This window comes from Bombus terrestris, chromosome 6, assembly GCF_910591885.1.
Source record: "Bombus terrestris chromosome 6, iyBomTerr1.2, whole genome shotgun sequence".
In the NCBI taxonomy this organism is placed as follows: Eukaryota; Metazoa; Arthropoda; class Insecta; order Hymenoptera; family Apidae; genus Bombus; species Bombus terrestris.
The window spans coordinates 12,994,354-13,020,613 of NC_063274.1; the positions used below are offsets into that span (position 1 = coordinate 12,994,354).

At 37.3% G+C, this 26,260-nt stretch overlaps 1 protein-coding gene across 1 annotated transcript in view; it reads right to left on the minus strand.

Annotated features, from left to right (window-relative positions):
* Positions 1 to 26,260, minus strand: part of LOC100645988 (putative mediator of RNA polymerase II transcription subunit 26) — a 244,290-nt gene that overhangs the window by 43,332 nt on the left and 174,698 nt on the right. Inside the window, exons 3-4 of the mRNA XM_003396044.4 lie at positions 18,267 to 18,386; positions 9,202 to 9,337 (exon numbers count right to left, since the gene is read on the minus strand). Coding sequence (XP_003396092.2) covers positions 9,202 to 9,337; positions 18,267 to 18,386 — 256 coding nt within the window. The remainder of the gene's footprint in view (positions 1 to 9,201; positions 9,338 to 18,266; positions 18,387 to 26,260) is intronic.

The following is a 26,260-nucleotide window of genomic DNA, read 5'->3' on the forward strand; positions in this document are numbered from 1 at the left end:
TATAAAATTTGTAATAAATGTAATTAATACATGGATATACTATGAGAGATGTTTTAAGGAAGCATACGAGTCATAAAATATAATTTACATTAGTTTCATTTCATTTATACGAATGTACAAAATACATTAACAAACCGACTACCTTCCTGGTTTTATTATCCAGATTTCCTACTGTTCTCTCATATTTTTCCATCATACATGTGATTAATAATGCTTATATCATAATTTTTATAAAACGTTCTTCGAGAATTATTTCGAATTTATGAACACGCGGCTCACTATTTCCAGATGATTCATTTTTACACTTAAAATTAATAATTATTAAAATATAATTCTATATTTTTTCGTCATTATCCTAATTGTGCAATATATCTAGGTATACATATATCAAAGACCATAATTCTACTGTTAAATACAATAACCTAAATATATTCTAAAATACCAAAAGAAAGATTTCTCCCTATCACTAACTTTAAACATCCAACTGATGCCAACACAAATCTGTGTTTTTTACCTTCTTCACGAAAATCCACGACCACTCGAATATTCAAAACGACACGACGATCAACGATAACTTCCTGTCACTGACTCTGAGACACGCGAATTTAACTGGCGAAATTGCCGACGGATTAAGATCCGCCGCGTACTCGTGTGTCCGGCGACGACGAGTCGAGGAACCATGCCGTTGACAGTTTGTAAATGATCTAGTTTACCGGCGAGAAAACGGGAGAAAGCCGAGGCACTGAAAGACGAAAGCACCGCTCTCGAATGTGGAGCAGAAAGGAAAGCGGTGCTAGACGTGAGGTGAGAGGGGCACGAGGAAAGACGGAAATTCGGGATACGGAGAAAATGGAAAGCGGAGTAAAGGGTGGAACGCTCTCCTGTTAACTATTCATCTTCGCGGCAATCCAACAAACTTTCCACCCTTCCATCGCACTTTCCTTCTCAGCTTCGAATACTAAAACTGTCGCACGGCAAATCGCGCCGTCGTAAACATAACTCGCGACCGAGCTGTTTGCACCCCATGAAACGTTCCACCACGATGCAACGCTTCGTTCTATCGGGTTTAATGTCTCGTTGAGATATAGTTATCTGAGGAATAATAGGAAATAATAACGAGAGGATGAGACATGTAGCGTGCGTATGAAATGTGGCGAAGGAAGCGTGAATGTGGATAAATACGCAGGATGTACGTAATATGCGAAATAATGGAATATCTCTGTGGGACGAAATAAATTTACATGTAGATTTCATTTATTTATTCGTATTCATGAAAACTGATTTGCATAAACATCTGTATTTTAGTGATCACCACTGTATTATATTCTGTATTGATTTCGAGGTTTGATAGTGAAACTTGTTGCTTTTCATACATAGCAGTAAAACGACAGCTAATTGAAATACGTAGTGTTGAGGTTTTGAATAGTCTCGAATGAATTTATGACTGAAACAGACAATTTCCCAGACTATTTTTAAACGTTATTATACTTTCATTTCTATTTTCATTAAATTATATTTCATAAAACTTAAATTAAGCAAGTAATTTCTAGTGTAAAAACTACCTCCAAAAAGCTCTATATTTACTTCTAACAATACCCGGAATAATTACTATGAAAATCTTTGAAATTTTGTTGGAACTCTGCTAAAAAATACAAATTATTTCAAAAAGATACTATTACGTAACGACAGAAAATTCTCCAACAAATGAACAAGCGCAGCTTTTCCCAGAATATCTCTACGTTGTTTATCTCGGCTCTTTCCATACATTTTTTCCAAAACAATGTTACGTTATTTACAAGCTAAACAGAAAATTCTACAACCCTTCTAACTCGTTACTTCCACGGTGGAAACATTCTCCATCGCCCTCGTACGCTTGAAACTGAACCTTACCCCCGGTACGATAATTACTTTTCTGTCTCGATTATTTAATATGCGCGCGTATAGACAGCTGAGACAATAGACAGCATTTAGCTAGCGTTTGATGTGAATCAAGCAGCCCCCTGTCGCACTAGCAACGGATGAACGGACAAACGGACGGACGGACCGACGGACGGCTTGTCATTTGCATACGATGAACCCGTAGTAGCGTTAACTGCTCGGGGACGCGGAACGAGCTACAAGTCACCTGGTACCGGTAATTGAAACGAGGGTAGCTCCAACCGAGGGTCGATCCAAGAGACAATCAGTATAGGAGAAAGTTCTTTCATCGGTCGAGTAATGACGTAGCCGGTACTTTCATCTGGATAGGGAACGAAAGCGCTGATTAACATCGCTAAAATTTCCAGCTGTTCGTTTTACACGATTACTTTCGTGGTTTTGTTTCGTTTTAGACGACACCGATGAGAATATTGTTAATTTAATGTGTTCTCTATCGTGCTTAAGAAATTTCAAAAATTGATGATGAAATGTATGGCATGGTACATAAAAAAAATTGGCGAAAATTTGGAAAATGCATACATAAGAAACGTGAGTGGACGTTGTCCATTCTATGAAGTACTCTGGTCTATGCGAGTATACGTATAAATATTTAGAATTTTTCGTTTTCAATGATTCAATCCAAAAATATTGGATACTGAACTGAAGGAGCAAATGTTACGTAATATCTTCTTAATAATGCGTATGTGACAATAGAAAACGGTTCGTGTAACTTTCTACGCGTTTCATCGAAAATTGAAGGGTCCTTTTCTGGAGCGCATGGAGCGCGAGAAAGTTTTGAAAAGTGGTCCTTCAAGTCTCGCTTGAATTCATCCTACTGCGATGATTTCGAGTACTTTCGAAAGATCGAAATCCACCAAAAAGTCGCTTAGACTTGAATTTCGCACGTCAGCTGTAACATGTTAGATCAATGTTTCATGTTATTATCGAAGCTTCAAACTTCCTACATATAAATGTAATTGTTAATATAAAACTATACATTGTATAATATAAAATCCAGAATAAAGAATTTCTTCGAGGGATCAATCTTACCTACTCAACCAATTAACCCTCAAAGTCTACTTACAGCTCCATAAAACCTGGACGAAAAAAAAGAACTAAAAAGTTTATTCAAGCCAGCCCATATTCTACTTACAAGAGGAATAATTCTTCCTAAGAAGTACGAAGGGAAATACTAATAAAACAGGTCCGGGCTGTCGCCCCAGGCTTAACAAGAAATCTCCGCGATCCTCCCTACGCAATCCACGCACCTCCGATTCCTTTCTACTTCATTAGGTTTAATCGGCTGATTTTTAATTACTTGGGACGCCTGGGCCACTCGAGAAGAAGGCAAGAAAAATCCGCATGTCAAGGGGCCTTGTCGAAACGGTTAATAAGTTTGTGAAAAGGGTAAAAGGACAGAGGGGGGCAAGCTTGTACTCACGGAGAGGAGAACCCCTTGAAACTTTACAGACTGCTACCAGTGGAACGAGGGCAGACCGGATGAGCAAGGACTGCAGGGAGAGTTTAATTAAATATCACACGACATATTATGGGACGAGGTCGGTGTCGTTGGCAAGTAACGTCAGCAGCACAACGAAAAGTTCGAACGAACCGAAACGGACGCGTTCTAATGTCGGACCGGATGGTCCTGCCGGAAGTAGGCAGAGAAATCAGCGACCAGACGTTGCTCTGTATCCCTTTTTCTGTAAATTGATCCAGCTCTGCGAACGTTCCATGGGGTTGGCTCAACAGACGTAATTTCGTCGAATTTTACCCTTCGCTATCCTTATTCCCTCCCTAACGACGCTGTAACTAGAGATTCGAATCGCATGGACGTAGAAGAATTCCTGTTATTATTATGCATACCGAAAATCTTAATTTCATAACAATTCTGCCATATGGCCAATTGTGTGAAGATAAACATGGTTTTTTGTGACTGGGTTGAGCTGATTTGTGGATGAAGGAGGATCTTGATTGGTGGAGGGTTGTCCAGGGAAGATCCTTTAGTTGAATGAAAGTATCTATTTTAATCTTTTATATCGTATTCCATCTAAACCATCGCTTATTCAACCCTTTGTAACATTTTATCGATTCAAAAAACAATAGAGTACAAGAATTTGTAAACGAAAGTTTCCAAAAATTATTTCAATCCCCACAACGACATTTAACTTTAACTTACGTCGGGAGAATATAAAAGCATTTAAATAAAAATTTCTAAAGGTTCTTTCGATTCCTACAATCATGGCGACTTAACCATTAATCGACAGCTTACGAATTCTAACCTCGGTTTAAACCATTATTGACTCAACCTTTTGGTAACGTTTTACTTATCCAAAAACGACGAGAACACGATCCGTTTCGTCGCCAAATACACCCTCCCTGGCCGATTCACCGAGCGATTAGTTTCCACCGATCATCCATTATGTATAACGCCGCAAACGGAAACGGTCTGACCTCGAGAGCAAACATCGTTCTCTGCGATTAGAATGCCCGTCGTATCTGGGCAAGAAGTCGTATCAAAGAGGCGTGTTCGTTGCCTACTGGCCGACGTGCTACTGCCAGGATGGCAAACGTTTACCCCTGGTAAGTTTACTCAGGTCTTTTCGCCGAACTTGATCCCCGCCACGTTCGTGCAAATTAAAACCCCATGAATATGGTAAGAATGCAAATCTGAGCCGGCGTGTTTACCCAGGATCTGTGTTAACGCGACAATCTGCATAGGCGAGCGTTAAAATGGGATGTAACATAGGGAAATGTTGGATTTGCCCTGTCTCTCTGTATGTTCGGTTCGGTTACGTTCTCCATGCGAGATAACTACGGGGGTTAATTACAAACCGGAACTTCGGACATTCCAGTGCCACGATGCTTTGGACCCTTGTTACCCTGAAACGGGTTAACGACTGGCTAAAGTTTATGAGGCGGTCCCCTTGTGAGATCATTACAAATCGAGGGTAATTGACGTTGATGGGAACGAATTAAACGAACGTATTGATACATCGTTGTGGCGAAGGAATTGTTTCCCTATATCAAAATCTGAGTTTGTAACGATGGAATGATGATATGGTAGATTCAGGATCGGTCAGTAAATCGTTAAAAAACATTTATAATAACACACATGAGATGTAGAGAGAAGTAGTGGAGAATCATATTATATTTATCATATTGTTGTAATGACTGATGAAAAGAATAAAATTTGGGACGAAATGAATTAAATAAATTAAAAATGTCATAAAGAAAGTTCAGATTATGTAATCAAATTTAGTTTCTTTTTCAAAAAATGTGATAACTTGTCAACGAGTGTTACATATTTCTCCACTGCCTACTTCTCCTTTGATTCTTAGACAAATAACTTACTATTTCCTTAACTGAAATACAGAAATGTACTACAATGCCACACGTAACTAAAAATTGTCCAGAATATTAGAATAACCAACTTGTATAATTAAAATACTAAATACAGCGTAATCATTTCCAAATATAATGTTAATATTATTATTCGACATAAATAGCAAAAATCATATCTGTCAAATGACGTTTCACTTGTGCTTGGCATTGGTGGAAATCTTTCTCGCGGCGATATGTTCGACAAGAAACGCGTCCCCTCGCATTTCGAAAACGTTCGATTAATCCGCGGGCTTTCCCGTCCAACCTGTGTGCACCGTTCAATTATCGAGGGGCTCTTCCGCCTCTCTTACTCTGCGTTAACTGAGTTGTTGCCTCGATAATTCGTACATCGGAGTATCGGCCGTATCGCCAGGGGTTCGCCGCATTAATTTGCGGCTTGGTGCGGGAATTTCTGTTAACTCTATAATCCGAAACTTACAGCCTCTCGATCGGATACTTCAGCGTCGCGCCGACTCAATTTTAACCTCATCGATGGAAATCGGAATTGAAAAAGTATCGCACATAGTGGTAACGATTTTAAATATCTACAGGAGAAGGGATCCGTTAATAAATCATCGATTCTGTATATTTAAATGCCCATGGCTATGCGATAAAACATTAATTATCGGAATATTAATTCTTCCGATTTCTTTGTCATCGGATATTTGTTTATTTGAACGTGTTACAATTGTGTATGAAATCTCATTCGTACATTCCGTGTTTTATATGGAAATTTTATGTGATAGTCGATAACGAATGTGTTTTTATTCATTTATGAATTTATATGAAATTGGAATTTTAAAAAGGCTTTGAACTTAACAATCTTGACGCATTTTTCAATTGAGTTATATTAGGTAAAATTCAATAAATTTATGAATTTTAATGTTGGACATACGAACGAATAAGGTAGTTAATTATTTCTGTTCCAGTTTATTTTATGTTTGGTTGTAATATAGGAAATCTCTAAATCGAAAAGATGAAAAAAAAGGAAAGGTGCATGAGCGTAAAGAATTCCATGGATTACACAGAAAACTCGATAATCAAGATTATAAAGTTCATGCTTTTATGTGAGGTACGTAGCAAACCAATTCTCTTAATCCTTTCTTCAAGAGTCAAAACAACTTCTACTTTATCTGAAACAATCTCATCTCTTATTCAACTTTATATCCTCCATCGTTTGTAAATTATCATTGAAATCTTAATCTGAACAGACAATTACGAATTACTCACCTGTATTTAATTTTTAATACAATAAAAAATCTTTGGTAAAATAGTATTACACCTTTTCTATAAATAACGAGAATATTTTTACAAATGGATGGAGTTTTTAAGATTATCCTTCTGCGTCAAGAATTGGAACCATGGACGTGATTTATACGATTGCATCCAAATGGATATCTGAAATAGATTTCGTCCAAATCCGGATTTTACCTCGAAGCCAGATTGACGTTTGAATTATCGTGCTACTTTTTGAACGTTCTCCTACGTACCTTTTATACTACTAAAAATTTTAAAACTGTATTAACGTTAGAAGCAAGTTTTACTGCGTTGAATCGAAGTTTAGAGTTTAATAAAAGTATGTATTTAAATCCGATATTCTATGGTTCCATTTCATCCACAGCCTGTTCTGTATAATGTTTCTTATAATAAAACAATCAACGAAAACGCTTCATATTTTCTCGTGTTAAGTTAGTTACTAACTTAATTCACTAATTAAACTACTATGAACTACTATTGAAATACTATACGCAGTTAACTTTCAATTCAAATCTATTAAATATTACTTTACAACATAATCAATACAAATCCCAATCATACTGTATTCAACTAATTTTAAATTAACAAATATTATTTAACAGATAACGATTTTTTGCGTTTATAGATCATAAATGATTTTACACGTTTACTGCAACATAGAACGAAACCATCGAATTCTTCGTCATAAATCAAACTCTTTTGGTCCCAAATCATCGCGCAATAATCTTTGTGTCGCAATATGTCCTAGCATCTGCATTATTACGCGATCACGCGTTTGGCGAGAAAACATCCTACATTTGGAAGGAAAAAACGCGACGAGAAGCTTGGCAGAAAGTTGGCTGGAGTATATAGAACCAATCGATAAGCGGACAAGCGAAAACACGCGCTGGTTATCATCCAGACGCCAGGCTAAATTTCTGATTTACGAGCAACATTTAAAGTTTATTTATTTTAACGCTGTTATGTCTCATTTGTTAACTGATCAACGCGTTTAATCCAACGACTAATTAGATCGTGTCAAGGATTTATGCGTCGTTGCTTTTTCCCACATTTTAGGATTTCCACGCATTTATCGCGGTTTATCATTGGTCTGCCTGTTCGTGTATCACCCCAGTCTCCGTACTGAATCTGGTAATATCGACGCAAATATTGGTTTTGCAAATATGGAGAGTGGAGTGGTATTTAAAGGTTCCCAGTTTGATGCTTTTTTGAGAAGTGTGTATGCAATGATTGAAAATTTAAAGAGCTTCATTTAGAAACAGAGCAGATAATTAATTGGTAAAATTTATAACGAAGTTGGAGAAAATGTGGAGAATCTTCCGTGGTTTTGCCTTTTAGTTTGTTAACTGGATTCTGCTTTAGCTTGCAACTTCTACAAATTACATAATTAAAATACAACATACAAATCAGTTTCAGTTGGGTTAATTTTACATCTTGTAGTGAAGCGACACGTAACAAAATAGAGAATCCCTAAATAAAGAGTTGATTCGTTTACTCTTGAAAAGACAAATTAATTCAGCTTCCTTAGTTAATAAGTCTTATGATTTAAATTATTGAAAAAAATTCTTCTCGAGAAGTCTGCCTTTTTATTTTTCTTCTAGCGAAGTTAAGTTTGTCACGTAACCAATGTAATCAACTAAATTTTTCATAGTCAGAGTACTTTATACACCTTTTGCTTTCTTGCTTCGAAAACTAAAACTCCCAGGATTCAGCAACTTATCGTTTGAAACTTATAAAGCCATACGCTTATCAAGACTTTACATCTAATCACTCGATCCAACCTACTTTTACATCTCCAAAACCTCGGGTACAAGTGTCCGCCTTGGGCTCTTGTATTTTAGAATATGTAAGACAAGCATACGTGATGTTATCTGAGCCACGTAAATCCTCTTAAGAACTTTCAGTATTAGTCCTTCAAACTTATTATACATTCTTCTACATTATATATTGTGCATGTATCTTAACTAACTACCGTTGAAAAATGTTACGAAATCAGTTTTAAACCAACATAGTCTACTCTAACTTATTTTAGGTCGTTTTATAAACAACGTGTTTTCCGCAGTTCTTTCATTATCTTTTCTCTTTAGAGATTTTCCTATTATTTTACTTTTGTTATATTTATAAAATCTCAGTAACTTGGAATTTGATCATTTAGTAAAAATGTCCAGAAACCTCGAAAATTATCTTTCACGTGTCCTTAAATTTGAAGTTTGCAGAAAAACCGAATATGATAGTTTAATATTAATATTTTCATAAACTTCTTCAATTCACATTTCTAGAAATGGACTTTCAGTTACCATTCTTTTTTTACTATTTTCATCTTCTTGATATTTACACCTATTGCAAACTAAATAATTAGGAAAATAGACATCTAAAAGTACAGAAAACAAAAATGCATGAAAAGTTGATAACGAAAGAACCACAAAACATCCGAAACGATCTAATAATTTCAATCTACTGTTCATGAAAAATTATTGCTCCTTTTATTTCTCATTCCTAGCCTTAATAGAATTGAAACGAGTAATAAAGAATCCTAAGCTAGGTCTTTTAGTAGCCTTTTGCGGCGAGATACGCATTGGCAAGGTGATAAACTTCTGTCACATCGCAACCACAAGTATAACACGAAAGTTATGCACCACTTACCCGTATAAGGTCGACAATAGTTGCGATTTACTTTGCTGTAGATCGTTGGCAGGGACGTCTCAGCTCCTGGCTCGACGTATGCCTTGTTCTTGCTATCCCTGGGGTCGCTGTATTGTTCCACAACTTCGACTTCCGCCTGAAAACAAAGCAGAAAATCGTTTCCTTCCGTTACAATCTCTAACCACCTACACATATACATAAATTATCGACTGAAAGTCTCGATTTTAGAATAGTTTTGAAATTCTGAAAGTAAATTAGCCTTGAAATTAAACAGAGAGAAAGATTGGCAGCTAAACACAGAAGAACAAATTATACAATTTCTTCAGATCGCTAGATTTTCTGTAACACGTAGAAATTTTCGGGAGAAATACTTTTAGATAAATTTAAGATTCCTGAAAAAAAAGAAAATTTAAACGAGCATTGGAATTAAATAGAGAGGAAACTAGAGTGGTTAAACGCGGAAGAAAAAGTTTCTCTCTGAATCGCTCATGTTAATTGTCACGCTCTAAAATTCACCGGAAACGTGGAAACTTTTACTCGATAAATGGAGTACTTTCGGTCAATGAGCAAAAAATTCGTCGAGTGCATAACTCACACGCACTGTAACGCGTTGAGAAAGTTTGGAAATGTGATGTACTGTGAGTCAAAAAATTATTGGCACAGATGTACACTTAAAAAGAAAATGATAAAGTAATAGAAGAAGCGAGGAAAAAGAAAAGTAATAATATATTCAATACTCTAGACTCTTAATAAAAATTTCAATTGATATTTTTCTTGCCAAAAACTACTTCCTTAAAAATAATTACATCTTTTTTTTATAATATTAAAGATTAATTCACACTTTCATACACTTCTACCACTTCTACGCCATCACTTTCACATCATTTCTTTTCCACCAAGAAACGATAACTTCCCTTCTAATTTATAGTTGCAAAATCAGTCGTTTATTAAATACATTCAAGAAACTAATTTTAAGCAATTTTGTAGAGGCAAAGAAATTATTTAAGCGGTGCAATTATAACAGCACCGTGACTCCTCTTTATGAAACCTGTTCAACGATTCTCTACCGTATTCCGGGAACGTTCAAGGCGTTCTATTAATTCACCAGAATGTTAAGTATCCTTTATTAAGCAAGGAGATTAGACGCAATTTCAGACGACTGGTTGCACGATATCTCCGGAGGAACGACAGAAATACGAAACAAAACGCGGCACCAGTTGTTTCCTCTCGAAATAATGATCATTTAAGAGGAGGAGACGGCTAAAAATATTTATCCTCCCTGGTTGGCCAACGCATTACCGCAATTGGCTGCGTTCAGGGCTGGGAATTGCGCTGAACTAACGTGTCGCGTGCTTAGTCGAAGAAACTCCAGCAATAACCCCTTGCTTATGGTATCTCCCAAAGGGTCGACGCTGGACGTTGTTAGCCAGCCAACCGGCTAGCTCGCTGCCAAATTGGTATTGTTACCGACCTAATAATTTGTATCGCTCAACTTGACGTTCTTTGTTTCGCTGTAGCGAGAATCTCATTTCCTCGATAAGTTTCCTTCCTCGAATCACAGCTTCTTCAGTTGTTTACGAAAAGATTCCCTGTGGAAGATATGCGATACTTTTCTGACTGTCCTCTTATTTTGGGTAATGGAAGAGTGTCTTAATACGTGTATTTTATTTTTTCTTGCGTTTCTCAAGTTCGCGCGTCGTGAGTATTTTTTTTTAGTGGAATTGTTGAGCTAACATTCCGATTCATAAAGTTGAGAAAGTTTCTGCTACATTAAAGTGAACGAAGTAAGATTACAAAGTGGAAGAAATGGCGAAAGTATATGAACACCAGAACAGAGGGATGCCCATGTATAAAAAGAATTAGCAATGTGAATTATTAACTAAACAAATATAGTATCATATGTAAACACAATTTGCACTAACACAATTTAATTACTTCGCTACACGATAAAATATATGTACTACCGTCCCTGATTATTCGACCAATTTCAAAAATTAATTCACGTTGCTTGAATAATTTCAATTTAAGACATGTACGATCTCAAATCAGTAATTGAATCCAAACAATGTTCCTTGTTGTAATAAAGAGTCGTATTAAGTTTCAAAAATATATCATAAGTATATAACTAAATCAAGGGATAAATCAAGACAGACAGTTATCAACATCTGACAACGTCAGACAAACAACAGCGAACTTTCACTTCCCAAAACCATACCAAATCCCCCTATTTTCACAAACTCTCGAAGCCAAACGATATCTATACAACTCCACTTTCATTCACCTTGACCTTATCCGTCTGATTTCGCCGATTTCAAACAACGTGCACGTTATTAAACCAACGAGACAGTTGTACAATAGGGGGTTTTTCCATTTACCCTCCGCCAAATCCAAAGAAAACCTTTACATTCATCTCGAAGGACTCGCGTCCCGCTAACTTTCGATTTTAATGATAATAACGATAATAAAAGCAATAACGATGGCCTCGGGTCCTGGAGCTCGCAGACCAAACGCAACAGGGAGAAGCAGGAGGGAACGAAGAAGGAGAAGGAGAAGGAGGGGGGAGGAGGAGGAGAAGGAAGAAAGCTGGACTCCTCGAAAGAGGCGTCTGATCAATGGTGATGGAAACTTCTCCCTTCCCTGTTCTCCCACCGAGAAAGGAGGTTGTATCACGAATCAAGAAGTCGACTGGTGGAAGAAGCAAAGAAACGAAGAGAGACGAATTGAAATGACGGCAGACGGAGGCTAGCGCCTGTTACGGTACAAGGCGAATGAGAAGAAGACGGACAAGACAAGTAGCCTTAAATTGAAAGAGGCCAAAATTGGAATTCTCCTGCCAAACTTGAACGTCGTGCCCCCGGGGTCTGTTTCGAAGCCGATTGCCCCTCGTGCCTGACGCCAACCTCCCACCTCCAGTCTGTTCGATGCTGGTTCACATTGAAACAGATAAATTCGTGGATGTTTATACGGAAATTACGAGGGCGATTTCCGCGGGCGAAAGAAACGGGATGCCGATGCAGGAAGCGAGCCGATCGACTGTTGCAAATTCGATCATCTCTCCGAATGAATCGCTATCAAGCTTGGGGTCTGTTGCACACGAGCAGTGTAGATAATATCGTTAAGAATTTTTAGCGATTGCTAATAATTTGATAAATTTATAGTCTTAATGATGTAGGGTATGTGAGAAAGATGGACATACTGCGAGTTAAATTTTATTAAAAACGTCATCAATGTTGAATGTTTACGATTAAGACAAAAATGATATAATTATCAAACAAAATTATGCCACCTAATAGGAATAATGTCATAATTCAAAATAAGCTTTTTTTAAATAGTACATAATATTATATGTGAACAGTATTTTATCAGAGAATCCAGAAATGGTTAGTTAAATAGCCAAAGAAAAGAGTTTGTTTAATTTTATTTTTAAATAGCTGAGCGCTTAAAAATTTTTCTTCGTTATGTCACTCTTCTTCCATATCATCGGTATGCGGAATGCATCAGTATCAAGGGTCGATCGTATTGGCTGATGTGTTAGGATATAGGAGAAAAGGGACAGATTTTGAGCGACGATGTGGGACAGTTCGAAATATGTTTGAGTAATATGATCGATGAGACGAGGGTTGGACTGAAATGTGTAGCGATGTATGCTGTTTTGTGGTTGAATAAGAATCAGGATAAAATCGATATCTAATGCATTTACTACATGACAGGGTCCATATGACGCAAGTTCGGAAACAAAATTGACGTACAAAATGATGAAGATGGGTTTGTACTTTGTACAAGTACATCGGAAAGTTTCTTGACATTTTTCCTGCTTTAGTAATATTTTACTAAAATTAAGACAATACATCATAAACCCTACAAAATTTATTATATTTTGACGTATTCATACCGACCAACAAATAAAATCCTTTATGTGTATGTTTTACAAAATACGATATACATATGTACAGGAATTTCATTCAATTATCCGATAATGAGACTCAAACGAGATAAGAAATATCGACGAGATTTAACGAAGTTCCTTTTTTGCAATTTTGCACTTCACCAGAGAACGCTTGAATAGCGAAGAAACGAGGAAACCACTGCAAAAATTAGCGTTACATCTAAGTAATTAGCATGACTTCCGAGAGTATATCAAGGCGAAAAAAAAGTTGCTCGATTATCGGACTTGGGATGAATATCGAAATTTCCAGTGGGTGATTATGAAGCAACGATTACAGGAATCAAGATTGATGAGCTAACTTTAGCGAACGTCGCATTATACATCAGTGAAAATTTTCATCGTTCAGCGTTAGTACATTAAAGCTATTAAGTACTTTGAAAGCAAATATATTTATACCGCTTAAGACAAATAAAATAATCTCATAAATAAGCAAATTATAAGTAACAAATAAAATAGTCTCGTAAATGATCATAATTAGATGTTTATGTAAATTTATATTTTTTATGACACCACAATCTAAAGAATTGAAATTTTGTTTATCCATTAAATATTGTAACGAACTCCGCACTTTTGATATAACAAACCCTGTTAGCTTATATAAATAGTTCTCAACCAAATATACATCATCGACCTCATAGCATATGGACATTAGATCCGCACATGAATTTTAAACATCATTATTTGGGATGGCATTAGGCCGCAGTTAGCAGGAGCAACTACATTAACACTCTGCCGATAATCCCGTCGGTTTATCGGACTTTAATCCGATTATATGGCCACCGTATTATAATTGACCACGATTATTAGCTCGCCTATAAGCTGGCTACTTTATTGTGTGCGTGACATTTGGTACGTTATACTATTTCGTACTGCATTACTATAATGCACGAAACCACAAAAAATCTGCTATATGTATAGGTCTTTGAATGATGCAGATTTAGGAATGCAGATTTAGGAAAATAAATGAAGTTTACGTAATACAATAATTTATTGCTGAGTCGTGTTCAAAGAAAATTGAGGAATCGATAGGATGGTTCTTGGACGTCGGTGAAATGTATTTCATCGAGCTGAATTAGAAATAAAGTGTCGTTCATAACCTTGAGAAATTCCGTGATCTTGCATAATGCGCGAATTTCGCTGTCGAAAGAACTTACTTTGCGAAGTTGACAGACTATTTTGGGACACGTCTGATACGTTCTTTAAAATAAAAAGCTATGTAGCAATATCGTGAGTCTCGTTCGATATTAAAATTTAAAAACCAAAGATATTTCGGACGAGGTAATATCGTAAATGAAATTAAGTATCTTTAAATAAAATGTCTTTGAGATTCAAAATTCACTTTCAATTTATGATAAATGTACAATAGATATTTCTAAACAAATAGAGGCATCGAACTTTATAGGAATTAAATACGAAACGAATTTTATAAGAATTAAATATGTCGAAAACATCAATTTTACAAATACTTCGATAGATAATAAATATTGTATACGTCAATTAAAGCGGTCTTATAATCTCAAAGCTACGAGGGTGGTTAGACTGCCATAAATAACAGTACCACTAACGAGAGGCGAGGACAACGAGAGTGTTTATTACCTCGGAAAAAAAATGTATGGCGACACAGGTCCTACCTATAACATCTAATACTACTTCAGGGAAGCAAAATCGATATATCCTCAAACAACTAAAACCAATCCGTTTTTATACACAGATAAATCACGACAAAAAGTAACCACGATAAATTATCGTGAGATTAAATTTCAAATTACATAAAAGTACACATTATTGCAAGTATTTAACAGTCACAGCGTATGAAACTATAAAAGCCAACGAATATTCCAAATATAACACAAAGCAGGATAGCGCATGAGAAAAGCATAACAAAACCATTTCTATTAATTTTTTCATTTTTATCAACTCAGCTTCACAAATATAAGTTTCAAGAAAATAGATAATAAATCTATGAAATTTTATAACTATCAATCAAGTAAAGAAACATTTTCGTTATGTTCTGTACAATGCATACAAATACATATGCACATATTATAAAGATATTAAAAACACATATGTATATGTTTAATTCCAGTCTCAATTAAAAAATTTGCCAGTGGTTTCGTATTGCGTGGTATATTATATAAATATATATTGTATGTTTCATCGTATAACGAATAAAGATAGAATTATGCAAGAGAAACAAAACCGTGACAGTATAAAACCTTCTTCTAAGTATAAAATATCTTTACGTGATAAATATTTATATACAAATATATAAATATAAAAGCATAGAAAATCCCTATACATGTCAGGAACGTCGACTTCAAGATCATTTAGAACGTTTCCAAAGCAGACGACCCTTCACCCGCCGGTTAAACATTGTCTGAAACCTTGAAGCAACGGTGTTTAGGAAACCATAAATCCCCGTTTCACTTTCAGCAGCGCGCGACCGCGAAATTTCCATCGCGAAGTAGGCGTTCCTGCACGCGCTTCGCCCGCTCCAACTTTCTCGCGGCGAGGCTCTTTGTTAGAGTGATAAATGCGACCTACAGCCGTGCCCGACCTCACGCATAAAATAAAGCGCTAAAGTATTAAGTAGGGCTTACGAGCGAGAGTCGTAACGATTCACCCTCTTGAATCAAGTGGCACCCGTTCCTCTCTTTGTCGCCCTTTCCTCCACCCTTCACGATCCCGCCCCACTTTGTCGCTACTGTTGCGACGAGCACTTTCGTCAAGGGACGGTACTACACCGGTGACAATGAGACGAACGAAACTTTGTTCAACACAGTCAGGTGTACCGACCTTCTCGATCTTTCTTTCCACTCTGTCTTGCTCCTCTTTTTCTTCTTCCTATTTACGACTTTTCTCTCGCGACGACCATAACCTCACGTCGCGACGTCTTTATGTTGCAACGTTCGCGAAGCTAGTTAGCAATTTGTTGATGATCGGGATGAGGTGACTGATGATGTGACTTTATTGCGTTCGATAGCGATGTCGGTTTGGTTCTCTTCTTTTCATCTGTTTCTCTTTCCACTGCGCTGTGGTTTCCGCACTTTTCCCTGTTTTTCTTTTGCAGGGACGCTGGTCGGTAGATCTTTTTTTATTGTGGAAAAACACCGCTTGATTTATCGGAATTTGTATCGTATTTTTCGTATTGCGGTTTTGGTGAGGTTTCTAAGTTCTTATTTTTACTTCACAATAAATCGAATGATAATAATGCCAATAATAATAATGATAATAGTGTGAATGATAATAATACGACCAAGAACTAGACCAAAAAAATAAGAATAAAATGATGGAATAGTCGAACTATCCAATCAAAAATTCGCCCAATAACCTCGAACAACCCAATCATAACCCAAATATAGCATACGTGCCACATCAGTATACGACTAACAACCGACCAAAGAATTGCAATAAAATCATATAACAATGATACCAACCAACCACGAATTCTCCGGATAACCTCGTACACTCAATCATATCTCGAACACCGCGTATTTCTACTATACATTTCACATAACCAGCACGAACTATTCCGTACGAAGACTTTCATTTACAGTTTTACGCGCGCCAGGTCCAATTCAGTGTAGAAACTTGCTTGCCAGGACAAAGTAAACCGAGATTCCGGAGCACGTACAGACGTGGGTGAATGGGCGAAATGTGACGTTTCGACCGCATTTTCGAGGACACCAGGAAGCACAGTCAAGGTGAGCTGTATATTTCGACTGCAAAGGCGTTTAGACGTTGCGCTTCGGGCGATCCTGAGCACCAAAGCTGAGTGCTGGAACAATTATAAGCACCGCCGGAAGTCAACGTGCCTCCTCCACCCTTTTCATCCCGTTTCGCCCTACTCTCGCGTTTCCCTTTCGTCCTTCCGTTCGTTCGCGCTCTGTCAGCCAGCGAAACCGGTCTTCTTCCACCCCTTCTACGGCTGCCAGTCCACCCTCTAACACCATCGTGCCCAGCGGGTATTTTGTCACCATCGTAATTATATTTCTCCCTTCAACCGATTCTTCGGCTGCCACGAGAAAATATCAATACTGCCGGTTACTCGTCGGACGTATCCCGAATCGATGCTGGAGATCGTGGTTGGATTCGTCACGATTCAATTAAAAGCGAAGGATTTTCGTTAAGCGTAGAAAATGAGACGTTTAATTTCGGTTTATGTTAGGATGCCCTCAAACTGTCGATATATATTGTCAGTATTTCAAGGTTCTCAACTAAAAGGATAAAGACGTATTTACGATACGATACTGTCCATATTTATTGACAAGCCGCATTTTCGTTCAGAACCTTGACATACAATACTATTGATTGCCTGGAGGTACAAGATTTGTGTCCGAAAGTTATTTGGAAGTTTTAATGTTTGTGTTCGAAGATGATTTCTTCGTTAAAAGATTATTGAGCTTTTCAGGACGGATCTTTTTTTGGGCATTTCGAAAAATTTGTCTTTATTAATTATTAATGTTGGATATGTATGTCTTTTGGTGCTTTTGTAAGGCAGATTTAATGTATTAAAAATTTCTCACCAATTTGATCGAAAACAAGCATAAATAATACGCGGTTAGTTAATAATTTGTAAAGTACAGTGTTGTGTTGTTTTTATTAAATGCTGTCTACAGATTTGAGAGATGCTCGACAAATTTTGATGTAGGTTCAATTGTATATGACAAACTGAAGATAATAATTCTTCGTTTGAACCTTTTTTCATTCGATAAAGTTACAATGCCCTCGCGTATCTCCGTGATTCCGAGCAAGCAAATCAAAATTGATATTCTCTTCCGCTGACAACGAGCCATGATTAAACCAGACGATGAGCGAACTGTTATGATACAGTAACACGATTACCGAACAATGCACGTTTATTGAACCAACAGAATTTGAATAAAGTCTGATCGGATAGGTACCGATGCATCGTTGTACGATTATCTGAACCCTTTAGCAAGTAAAATACTGATATTTCCATGTTATCATTGCTCTCATGGAACAAAACTTCCCGATGAAATTTCGCGAACTGTATGATGAAAAATATATGAAATTTAATTACTGGACTGTGGATTTACGTAAATACATAAAAATCCACAGTGTATTAATTGCAATTTAAAGTTCATAAAAAACTTACGTTTTCGATAGTAGGACTTGGTAGTGCCCACTGAACCGTGGATGTTGCACCTGCAGCACTCGCAGGGCGTCTCTTATTCACGAAATCGACTGGTAGACTGTAATCGTCGCACAGGGAGACCTGAAAACAAAAATAGGGTAAGATACGATGGCCACAGATGAAAGAAAATATGATAAGTCACGTCCTCCGATTTTTATAAAAGATAATATTAAAACTTAATATATTATCAACCGATTGATTCTGTATCAAAATTATCTTTTCATTCCATTTTAGAATTAATTATATAACTGCAGCAATCCCTTCATTTCTATCGCTATAAAATAACGCACCATTTTATCAAAAAATTCCATAACAAAGAAAATATTTACTTATTTGTGCGTAGCCTAAACAAGCACGTGACAGGGTTATTACGCCTAAAATCAATTAGTCACGCCATTGTACTTAACCGAGTACACAGTCCCAGCCGTGGACGAAACTCTAACGCGAGCGGAATAAAAATATTGCCGGGTCGGTCATTAAGGGAACATTTCCGAATTAATTCGGATAATCGTCCGGTCGTCGTTCCACGCACGCAGGAAGTCCCTCGTTCGCAATAATTTCCCGCTATGCAGGGAGAAAGGACAAAAAAAGAGGAGGAAAGAGAAAAAAAAGTAACCCGGGCAGTGCGTTAATCCTCAGCAACGTTGGAGGCAACGCTGCTGCCTCTCCCAAGGTACCTACGTAGATACGACTCAGTTGGCAAAAATCTCCGATGGAGAGAGCGGAAAAACAAAAATCGCGAGAATAAAGAATGGCTGAACAGACGGATAAAGACTGAAACTTGGGTAGGATAGAGGAGGTGGTGAATATAGGGGGGTGGTTGGCAGTGGTATAGTGCTGAGTAGCGCGAGGATTCCTGCCACTCGACAAATCGCAGGGTAAGCACCCTGTCCCCCTCAACTGCCGGCCCTAAGTCCCAATCGTCGAGGACCGGACCAGCTCATCAGCGATATTTACTGTCTGCCTGGAGAATCGATCTATTGATGGTCGCATCTACTGTGCACCCTCGGTGCCACCCTTGTCTTCTCACCCCCTCTCGTCCGAGCGACAGCGGTGGCCGCAGTCAGAGAGCAGAGCCACACGGACCACCACCTACGTCTGTGCATGCATATAAATCGAGACAATCGCGGATCCCCGGGGGCGGCTTATCGCGCTGGAGTTGAGCCGCGGTGGGGTGGCCGAAGCGAGCGCCCCAGGGAGACCGGGCCACCCACCCAACCTATCGAGCTTCTAGACAGAGAGTGACGGGATGAGAGGATAGCGCGTGAGGGTCAGAGAAGGGGTTTGCTTCAGAGCAGGGACCCTACATGCAAATGGTGCACATTTATCGTAAGCAAAGAGCGCCGTATGAATATGTGAAGTGGGAAACGAAACAAAACAGAAAAAAGACGAGCAGCAGGCTGTGTGTGTGTGTGTGTGTATGTGTGAAAGAGAGCCGTAAGATCGGTTGGATTGAACGAAAACGGAAATGACAGGAACAAGTTGATCGCCAGGCGGTCTGGTGACGTATATAGAATTGGAAGGGTGAAGAAGGCACGAAAAGTTGAGAGGCGTTTAACGACCGACGCTGTCGATGCGAATAATTCGTGTCGGGAGAGTGTGAGCTTCGAGTTGTTCTTAAGTGTCTTTTTGTTTCGTTTTTCTTCGTGAGACTCGGTTTGAGTTTTCGAGAAGTTTGAGCATTAGGTAGAAGTTTGTGACGCTAAACATGTTTATTTAGGACGTTTAGGTATAATACTTTATCAGACTAGGGATACTGTCCTAGTTGGAATCAAGAAAGTATTGAAAATTATCGTTGAAATAATTTTATGTTTAAATGAAGTAATAATAAAGTATAGAGAAATTAAGATTGAGATATATTTAAAGAGCGAATACATAGTCTGTAATCTAGACTCTGAAGATATTTAGAAGCGATTGACTTCTAAGAATCATGCCATAAAAATTCGAAAATTAACATCAATACATGAATATATTAGTCTAAATCATCAAACCGTGCTGCACATACAATCTTGCTAACATTAATTCATTAAATTCCTACGTAATATTAAATTGTAACATAAATTTGTTCTGTTTTTATATATATTCTATAAACGAAACGATAGTTCTAACCTAATAGTTCTAATGCCTGAATCCTAATTGCTAATAGTTCTAGCTTGCAAAAATAACTACTCACAAATAACATTGTACTTTCAAAGAATCCTATAGTTGATTCAACAGGATATACTGTATGTCGAAGACACCATATACATCTTTTCAAAGAGCATAGTGTTTCGTAAACTTGACCGGCTTCGGAGTTAGTTATCAACCCCCATATAAGAGGACAAATACTTCCCTTTCTGCAAGTAGGAGGAAGCCAAATGCGAACTAGGCCGACTGGCCATCGTACTAGTATGGCCAATGGAATCTGTAGAAACCGCCAAATAGCCCGCAGCTAAAGGATAACATTTCACCGTTTCAAATTATAGCTGTTTGGGGAGCAGCGTCGCAAAATACATCGTATCATCCTTCCTTGCAATATTCGCCAGGGAAGAGTTTACTTTCCACGAGATGTTGGATTCTATTTTCGTATTTATTTCCTTCGTATATCCAACGTTCAACTTTAAGTCCCTTTTATCGTTCCGACTTCTATCTTGATTTCTTCCTCTATTTTCGTTCGTTATACCTTCTAATCGCTTTATAAGAGGAAATTACAACCGGATTTTCTTGTGAGACACAATACGGTCAATGTAAATAAGATACAAAGTAGGATCATTATATAGTATGGTAAGGATATAGTAAGGATTAGAATAATTAAGAAATGTACTATATTACATTTTATGAAGCTTTAAGAATATTTATTTCTATTATAATTATTTTCATTAATTTGTTTAATCTTCTTCAAACAACGATATTCTCACTATATTCATTTCTGCATAACTTAATGCAATTTTATTATTCGCACGATGAAACCATAGTTTTCATCAAGCGTATTACCAACGATAAATCACTGTTCGTTGGATGTTTGAGTCTCGTTTAAAAGAATCTTTTCACGCCGTTGGCGCCTTCGAAAATGATTTGCTCGCTCGTAAATCTTCAGAGCGGCATGAATTTCACGGTGGCTCGTGTCCGAGTTAGAAAGAACGGTGAATTCTCTCGAGCGCCGACATTTATGAAGTGCCCGCGTTACTCAACGCTTTTTTCACGAAATAATAGGAGCTTCTTCATTAGAAATTATCCGAGTGCAACACATCAGAGGAAAAAAAAGGTTGCGCAAACAAGAGCTCCCGAACAAAAGAGATTACTGCTGTCGTTTCAGTAACATTCCGGCTAAAAAACCGCGATACATTTAACTTTTGAAATCTCTACTTTTATAGTACTCCACCTTCTAAATTTAATCGCGCAACGCTCAGCTTTTAATTTTTCAAAATGTGTTTTTTTATATTGTCTAGAATATGGGTAATATCTGACCGTGCATTAATAAAACATTCAAATTACTCGCAATTTTGATCTTACGAAAAATACAAAAGAAATATATTCCTTTTTCGATGGTTACACATATTTCATCGTTTTATAAAATATAAAATATTTGTAATTAAAGAAAACACATTGACATTCCCTTAGGATCTGAAAGTAACAATACTCATGAGTAGTCTAGGGATGAAAGATAATGAAGAACCGAAACATACGCAAGTAAAACATTTCATCCTATAAGTATCATAACGAGAACTTCACTTTGGAAATTTTGCATATCTTTACACATTATATACATTTATGTGCATAAGCGCATAGAAATCTGTAGTCCGTCCATAACTGCGATACCATCACTTTGTCAAGAAAAGTACGCTCACCCCAAAGTATAACCGCTTCTCAAAGTGAAAAAAATAAACAAATTACCAAACAAGTTACCTCGCTTTATGATCCATTCAATGCTGAACAAAAAGCAAAGAGGAGAAGAGGGAAAATCGGCAAGTGCCCCTCTTCATAGTTCCACTCCCTTCGACATCGAGGCAATATACGAGTGTTAATTCCGTTCATCGAGTCGCGGAGAGAAGAAAAAAAGACGGGCGCGCGTGCTAGGGTGAAATCGGGATCCCCTTCGAAGCCTTTTCGTTTCGGACCCTCGCCTCGTGGCGATTTTCGTCGAAGGAGACGCAGGCGAGGAGACGCGGCGGTTCCTCGGCGATGGCATTCCGCGGAGCCGAGATTAAGCGGGAATATTTAGCAAATGTTTCGCATAAATCAAAGCGGCGCAATATGTTCGGAGTTCGGAGAGAGGCTATGTAAATTCATGGTAATATCGCCTGGCCACCCCGCCGAGACCGAAGAGTTTCGATTCGCGGCGACGGAAGGGGAGCTTGGGCGAACAGCGAGTTAAACGAACGGGAACCAGGCGGAGAGGATTCGATAGAGATGTAAGTACGCGTTCGCTAGCTGAATAATATGGAACAATGGAGACAAGTAGGTTTCAGAAGATTGAAACTCCAAAAGGAAAACAGGGAAATGGATTAAGGTAAGATCGAGACAACGAAGGTATTATAAATCAATGTTACGGAGAATCTGAAAAAATGAAAAAAGGGGAAAATAAAGGGAATCAAAATTAAAGAAGAAAAGAAGAGAATAAACTGAAATGCATTAGTGAAGGCAAAATTGTGTTCGTAAAGTAGAAAGTGTTAGTAAACTGAATATCATGACACGATTGAAGAAACTCTAGAAATGGAGGAATTCCAAGGTACAAAAGATTAAAGGAGAAGACAAGGGAATAGATTTAGAGTCTAATGAACGAAATGGACAATTTTAGACAGGATACGAAAAAAATGTATATAAGACTATGGGTGAATGTTATGGAATAACTGAAAAAATCTGAAGGACAAACAAATTTTCGGAGTACTAAAAATTGAAGAAGAAGACAAGAAAATAAATTGACGATAGAAGTACGAGATTAATAAAAGGAAAATTTTTAGACGGTTTTAGATATATATAGAACGTTAGAAAGTTGGAGCAAAAGAGAAAGGAGAAGAATGGCGATAGAGAGAAAGAGCATGGTCCAAAGAGGGTAGCGAGCGCGTATTTCATGAACCCCTAAAGCAGCCCTAAGCATTGCTGCAACCGCCACAATCCCATTCATTCTCTTTATGGGCTCCCAAGTATTCGGGAGCGGGCTTGAATAAATCGGAAATTTGCCCCCGGGAAGCACCTCCCCTCCCGCGATTTGCCTATGACTTTCGAACTGGTCATTCGCATTACCATCTCTGCTATACGCAAGTCTTCGTATGACTTATCGTTTTGTATATCGTGTATGTGTGATAATTTCGTTTGAATCGGTGGTAGTAAATTAACTGTTACAACTGTTCCAATTTTCGCGGCACATTCGATGCAACATTATCACTGTTTGTTTATTACATTTCTGAATCATTTATGGATAGAGATATCATCGAGATTAACCGAAGAGATTACGCTGGAAATTTTTGTTAATTGAAATCAGACAAGAAAGAGGAAAAGATAGGATACATGGAAGGAAACAAAGAAAGAAAAGAATTTCTTTCACCCTTCAAATATTACGAGTACTTCATTCTGGATATTTTGTAAATTTTTGAACAGCATATGTATAAAAATTCGCACAGTCCATTAGTAATTAATGAAACCAATTTCGACCAGTTACATCGGTTATTCACAAAATCAGGATCTAATTATAACATCAACAATAAATTGTAGAATTTTTTAAAATCTCGTTATAATATATTAAAGATCAAGAACATAACTGAACATAAGATTTATGAAACATATCTTCAACGACACATACTAAACGACAGTACGTGAGGCCATTAAAATTACGCGAACGTCAAACATAGTTTGCGCCGCGTTGTTGCAGTGACTAGCATAATTAATATTTCAACGTATATCACGCGGAACAATCCGGTAATACGTGAGTTTCGTAAAACTATGATAAAGCAGCGGAAGGGATGATTCCATTCCTCTGTCTAACTATGCAGGGAACGTGTTCCATGAGACGATGAAACGCTCAAAGCTATTTACCGAGCGAAATGTAGCGCTAGACGGAAGCTATAAAACACAGTGCTAAACGCTTCATTCTTTACATGAAACACAACTTTGTTTCTCCACTATGCCTTTTTAATTTACGCCCCGAAACGAACAAACACATTGCTAGCGTGATGCTTTTAAAACGCCATATCACAACGAGGTTTCAAATTCAATTTTGTACCAACATATCGCACATGGATTTCGATAGCGACACGTCCTAAACAATCATTTCAATGAAGACGAGGAACTATCTAGAACTTTACAGAAAAATTATTTACATACTAAGTGCATAATATACCGATAAAAAATAGATTGCAGAAAATAAGGGTTAAATATTACTTTTGTAATTTTCTATCCTTTGCCCTTTGACAGTTTCGATTTTAATACAGGATACAGCTACTTCTAATACGGGATTGATTTATTTTAAATTGTAAAATGCATATGGGATATCACGGTCGAAATATTTTCAAAATAAGAAAAAAATTATTGTAATGGTGTCTTAGTATGTTTGAACAAGGACAAGTTTAGGAACAGTCGAATCACGCAAACAGATCGATCACGATGACACAATTAACCCCTAACTTGGAAGGGTTGAAACTTGAATAGCTAAGGGTCTGACGCTGATGCCTGCACAGAATCCCTAAACGCTCGTTAGTAAACTGTAAATTTAGCAGCTCATGGGCTAATTTGCATTTGAATTGAACTACGTAACCTGTGCGGTGAAAAGAATTCGCCACGTGATCAGAACCTTAACTTCTTTTCCACGGGTATGCTGATTTCAATATGTTCTGATAATAATTCGTTTGGTAATTTTACCTGTCTGAAATTAAATTTTTATTTATATTCCGTAATGTACAATTATATATGAAAATAGTCTTGAAAGATGAAAAATCAATCTGAAATCCCATTCGGAGGAAATCAAACTGACACGTCGAATTAAAAATTTCACTGTGAAAAGATCAATTTCTATTGTAAGATGTGTCTAAAATTCTAACTGCAGATTATCCAATGGAATCCAAAATTTCATAAGAAGAACATCATCATCAACCAATTTATCTTCTCTTCTCTACTTTTACCATCAATTACCACGATACCAAGAAACAATTCCACTTTTTCCTCACGATGGTACTTCCTACGGAATCCTGTCACAAGCAAAGGAAGAAATAGGGACTGGTCAGAAAGAATGAAGTTAATCGTGATCGATGACGAATGAAAGGTCCCGAATTCGAAATCTTTTCGAAGCGAAGATGTTCATCTTGTACACGCAGATATATCGCCCTCGAGCTGGTACAAGGTAAACGCGTTAAAGTTTTACGAGGAGAAAGGCCAGCTGCCAGACACGAGACCAAACTTACCCTAAGAGCTATTCAACATCGTTTTCCTCGCAAAACCATGACCACCCCTTGGATAGGTTCGATGCTTTGCGAGCAGACTTTGAATCGAGAGCCTCGTCCACTCGTTTTTCTTTGTTCGTTACGTTATATTAGTTGGTCCCGTGGGTACCGTTTCGCGACGACTAAAGAGTTGAAAGATTATCTCGATTGTTTCGTCCTGACAATAGAGATAAAGTTACACGTTTTGAAGCAAATGAAATAGGAGAAAGTAGAAAAATAATAAATATTGGAGAAATACGAAAATACAAAAGATGTATTATGAGTAAATGAATTTATAGTTTATGAGTTTATAGTTTACAGTACATAGTAGTACAATATATAGCATATAGTATATAGTATATATTATAGTTTATAGTTTGTGAATTTGAAGTTTATACATGTTTTGGTCAATTGGTTCTTCATTGATGTAATAAATTTGGCAATACAGATTCAAAATACGATTATTGACTCAGGACAGGATAGATGTGACATTAAATAGGACTTCGTGTCTCACGTTCTAAAATGCCAATCTTGAAAAAAATCAGTGTTTCTCATCCCCTCAAA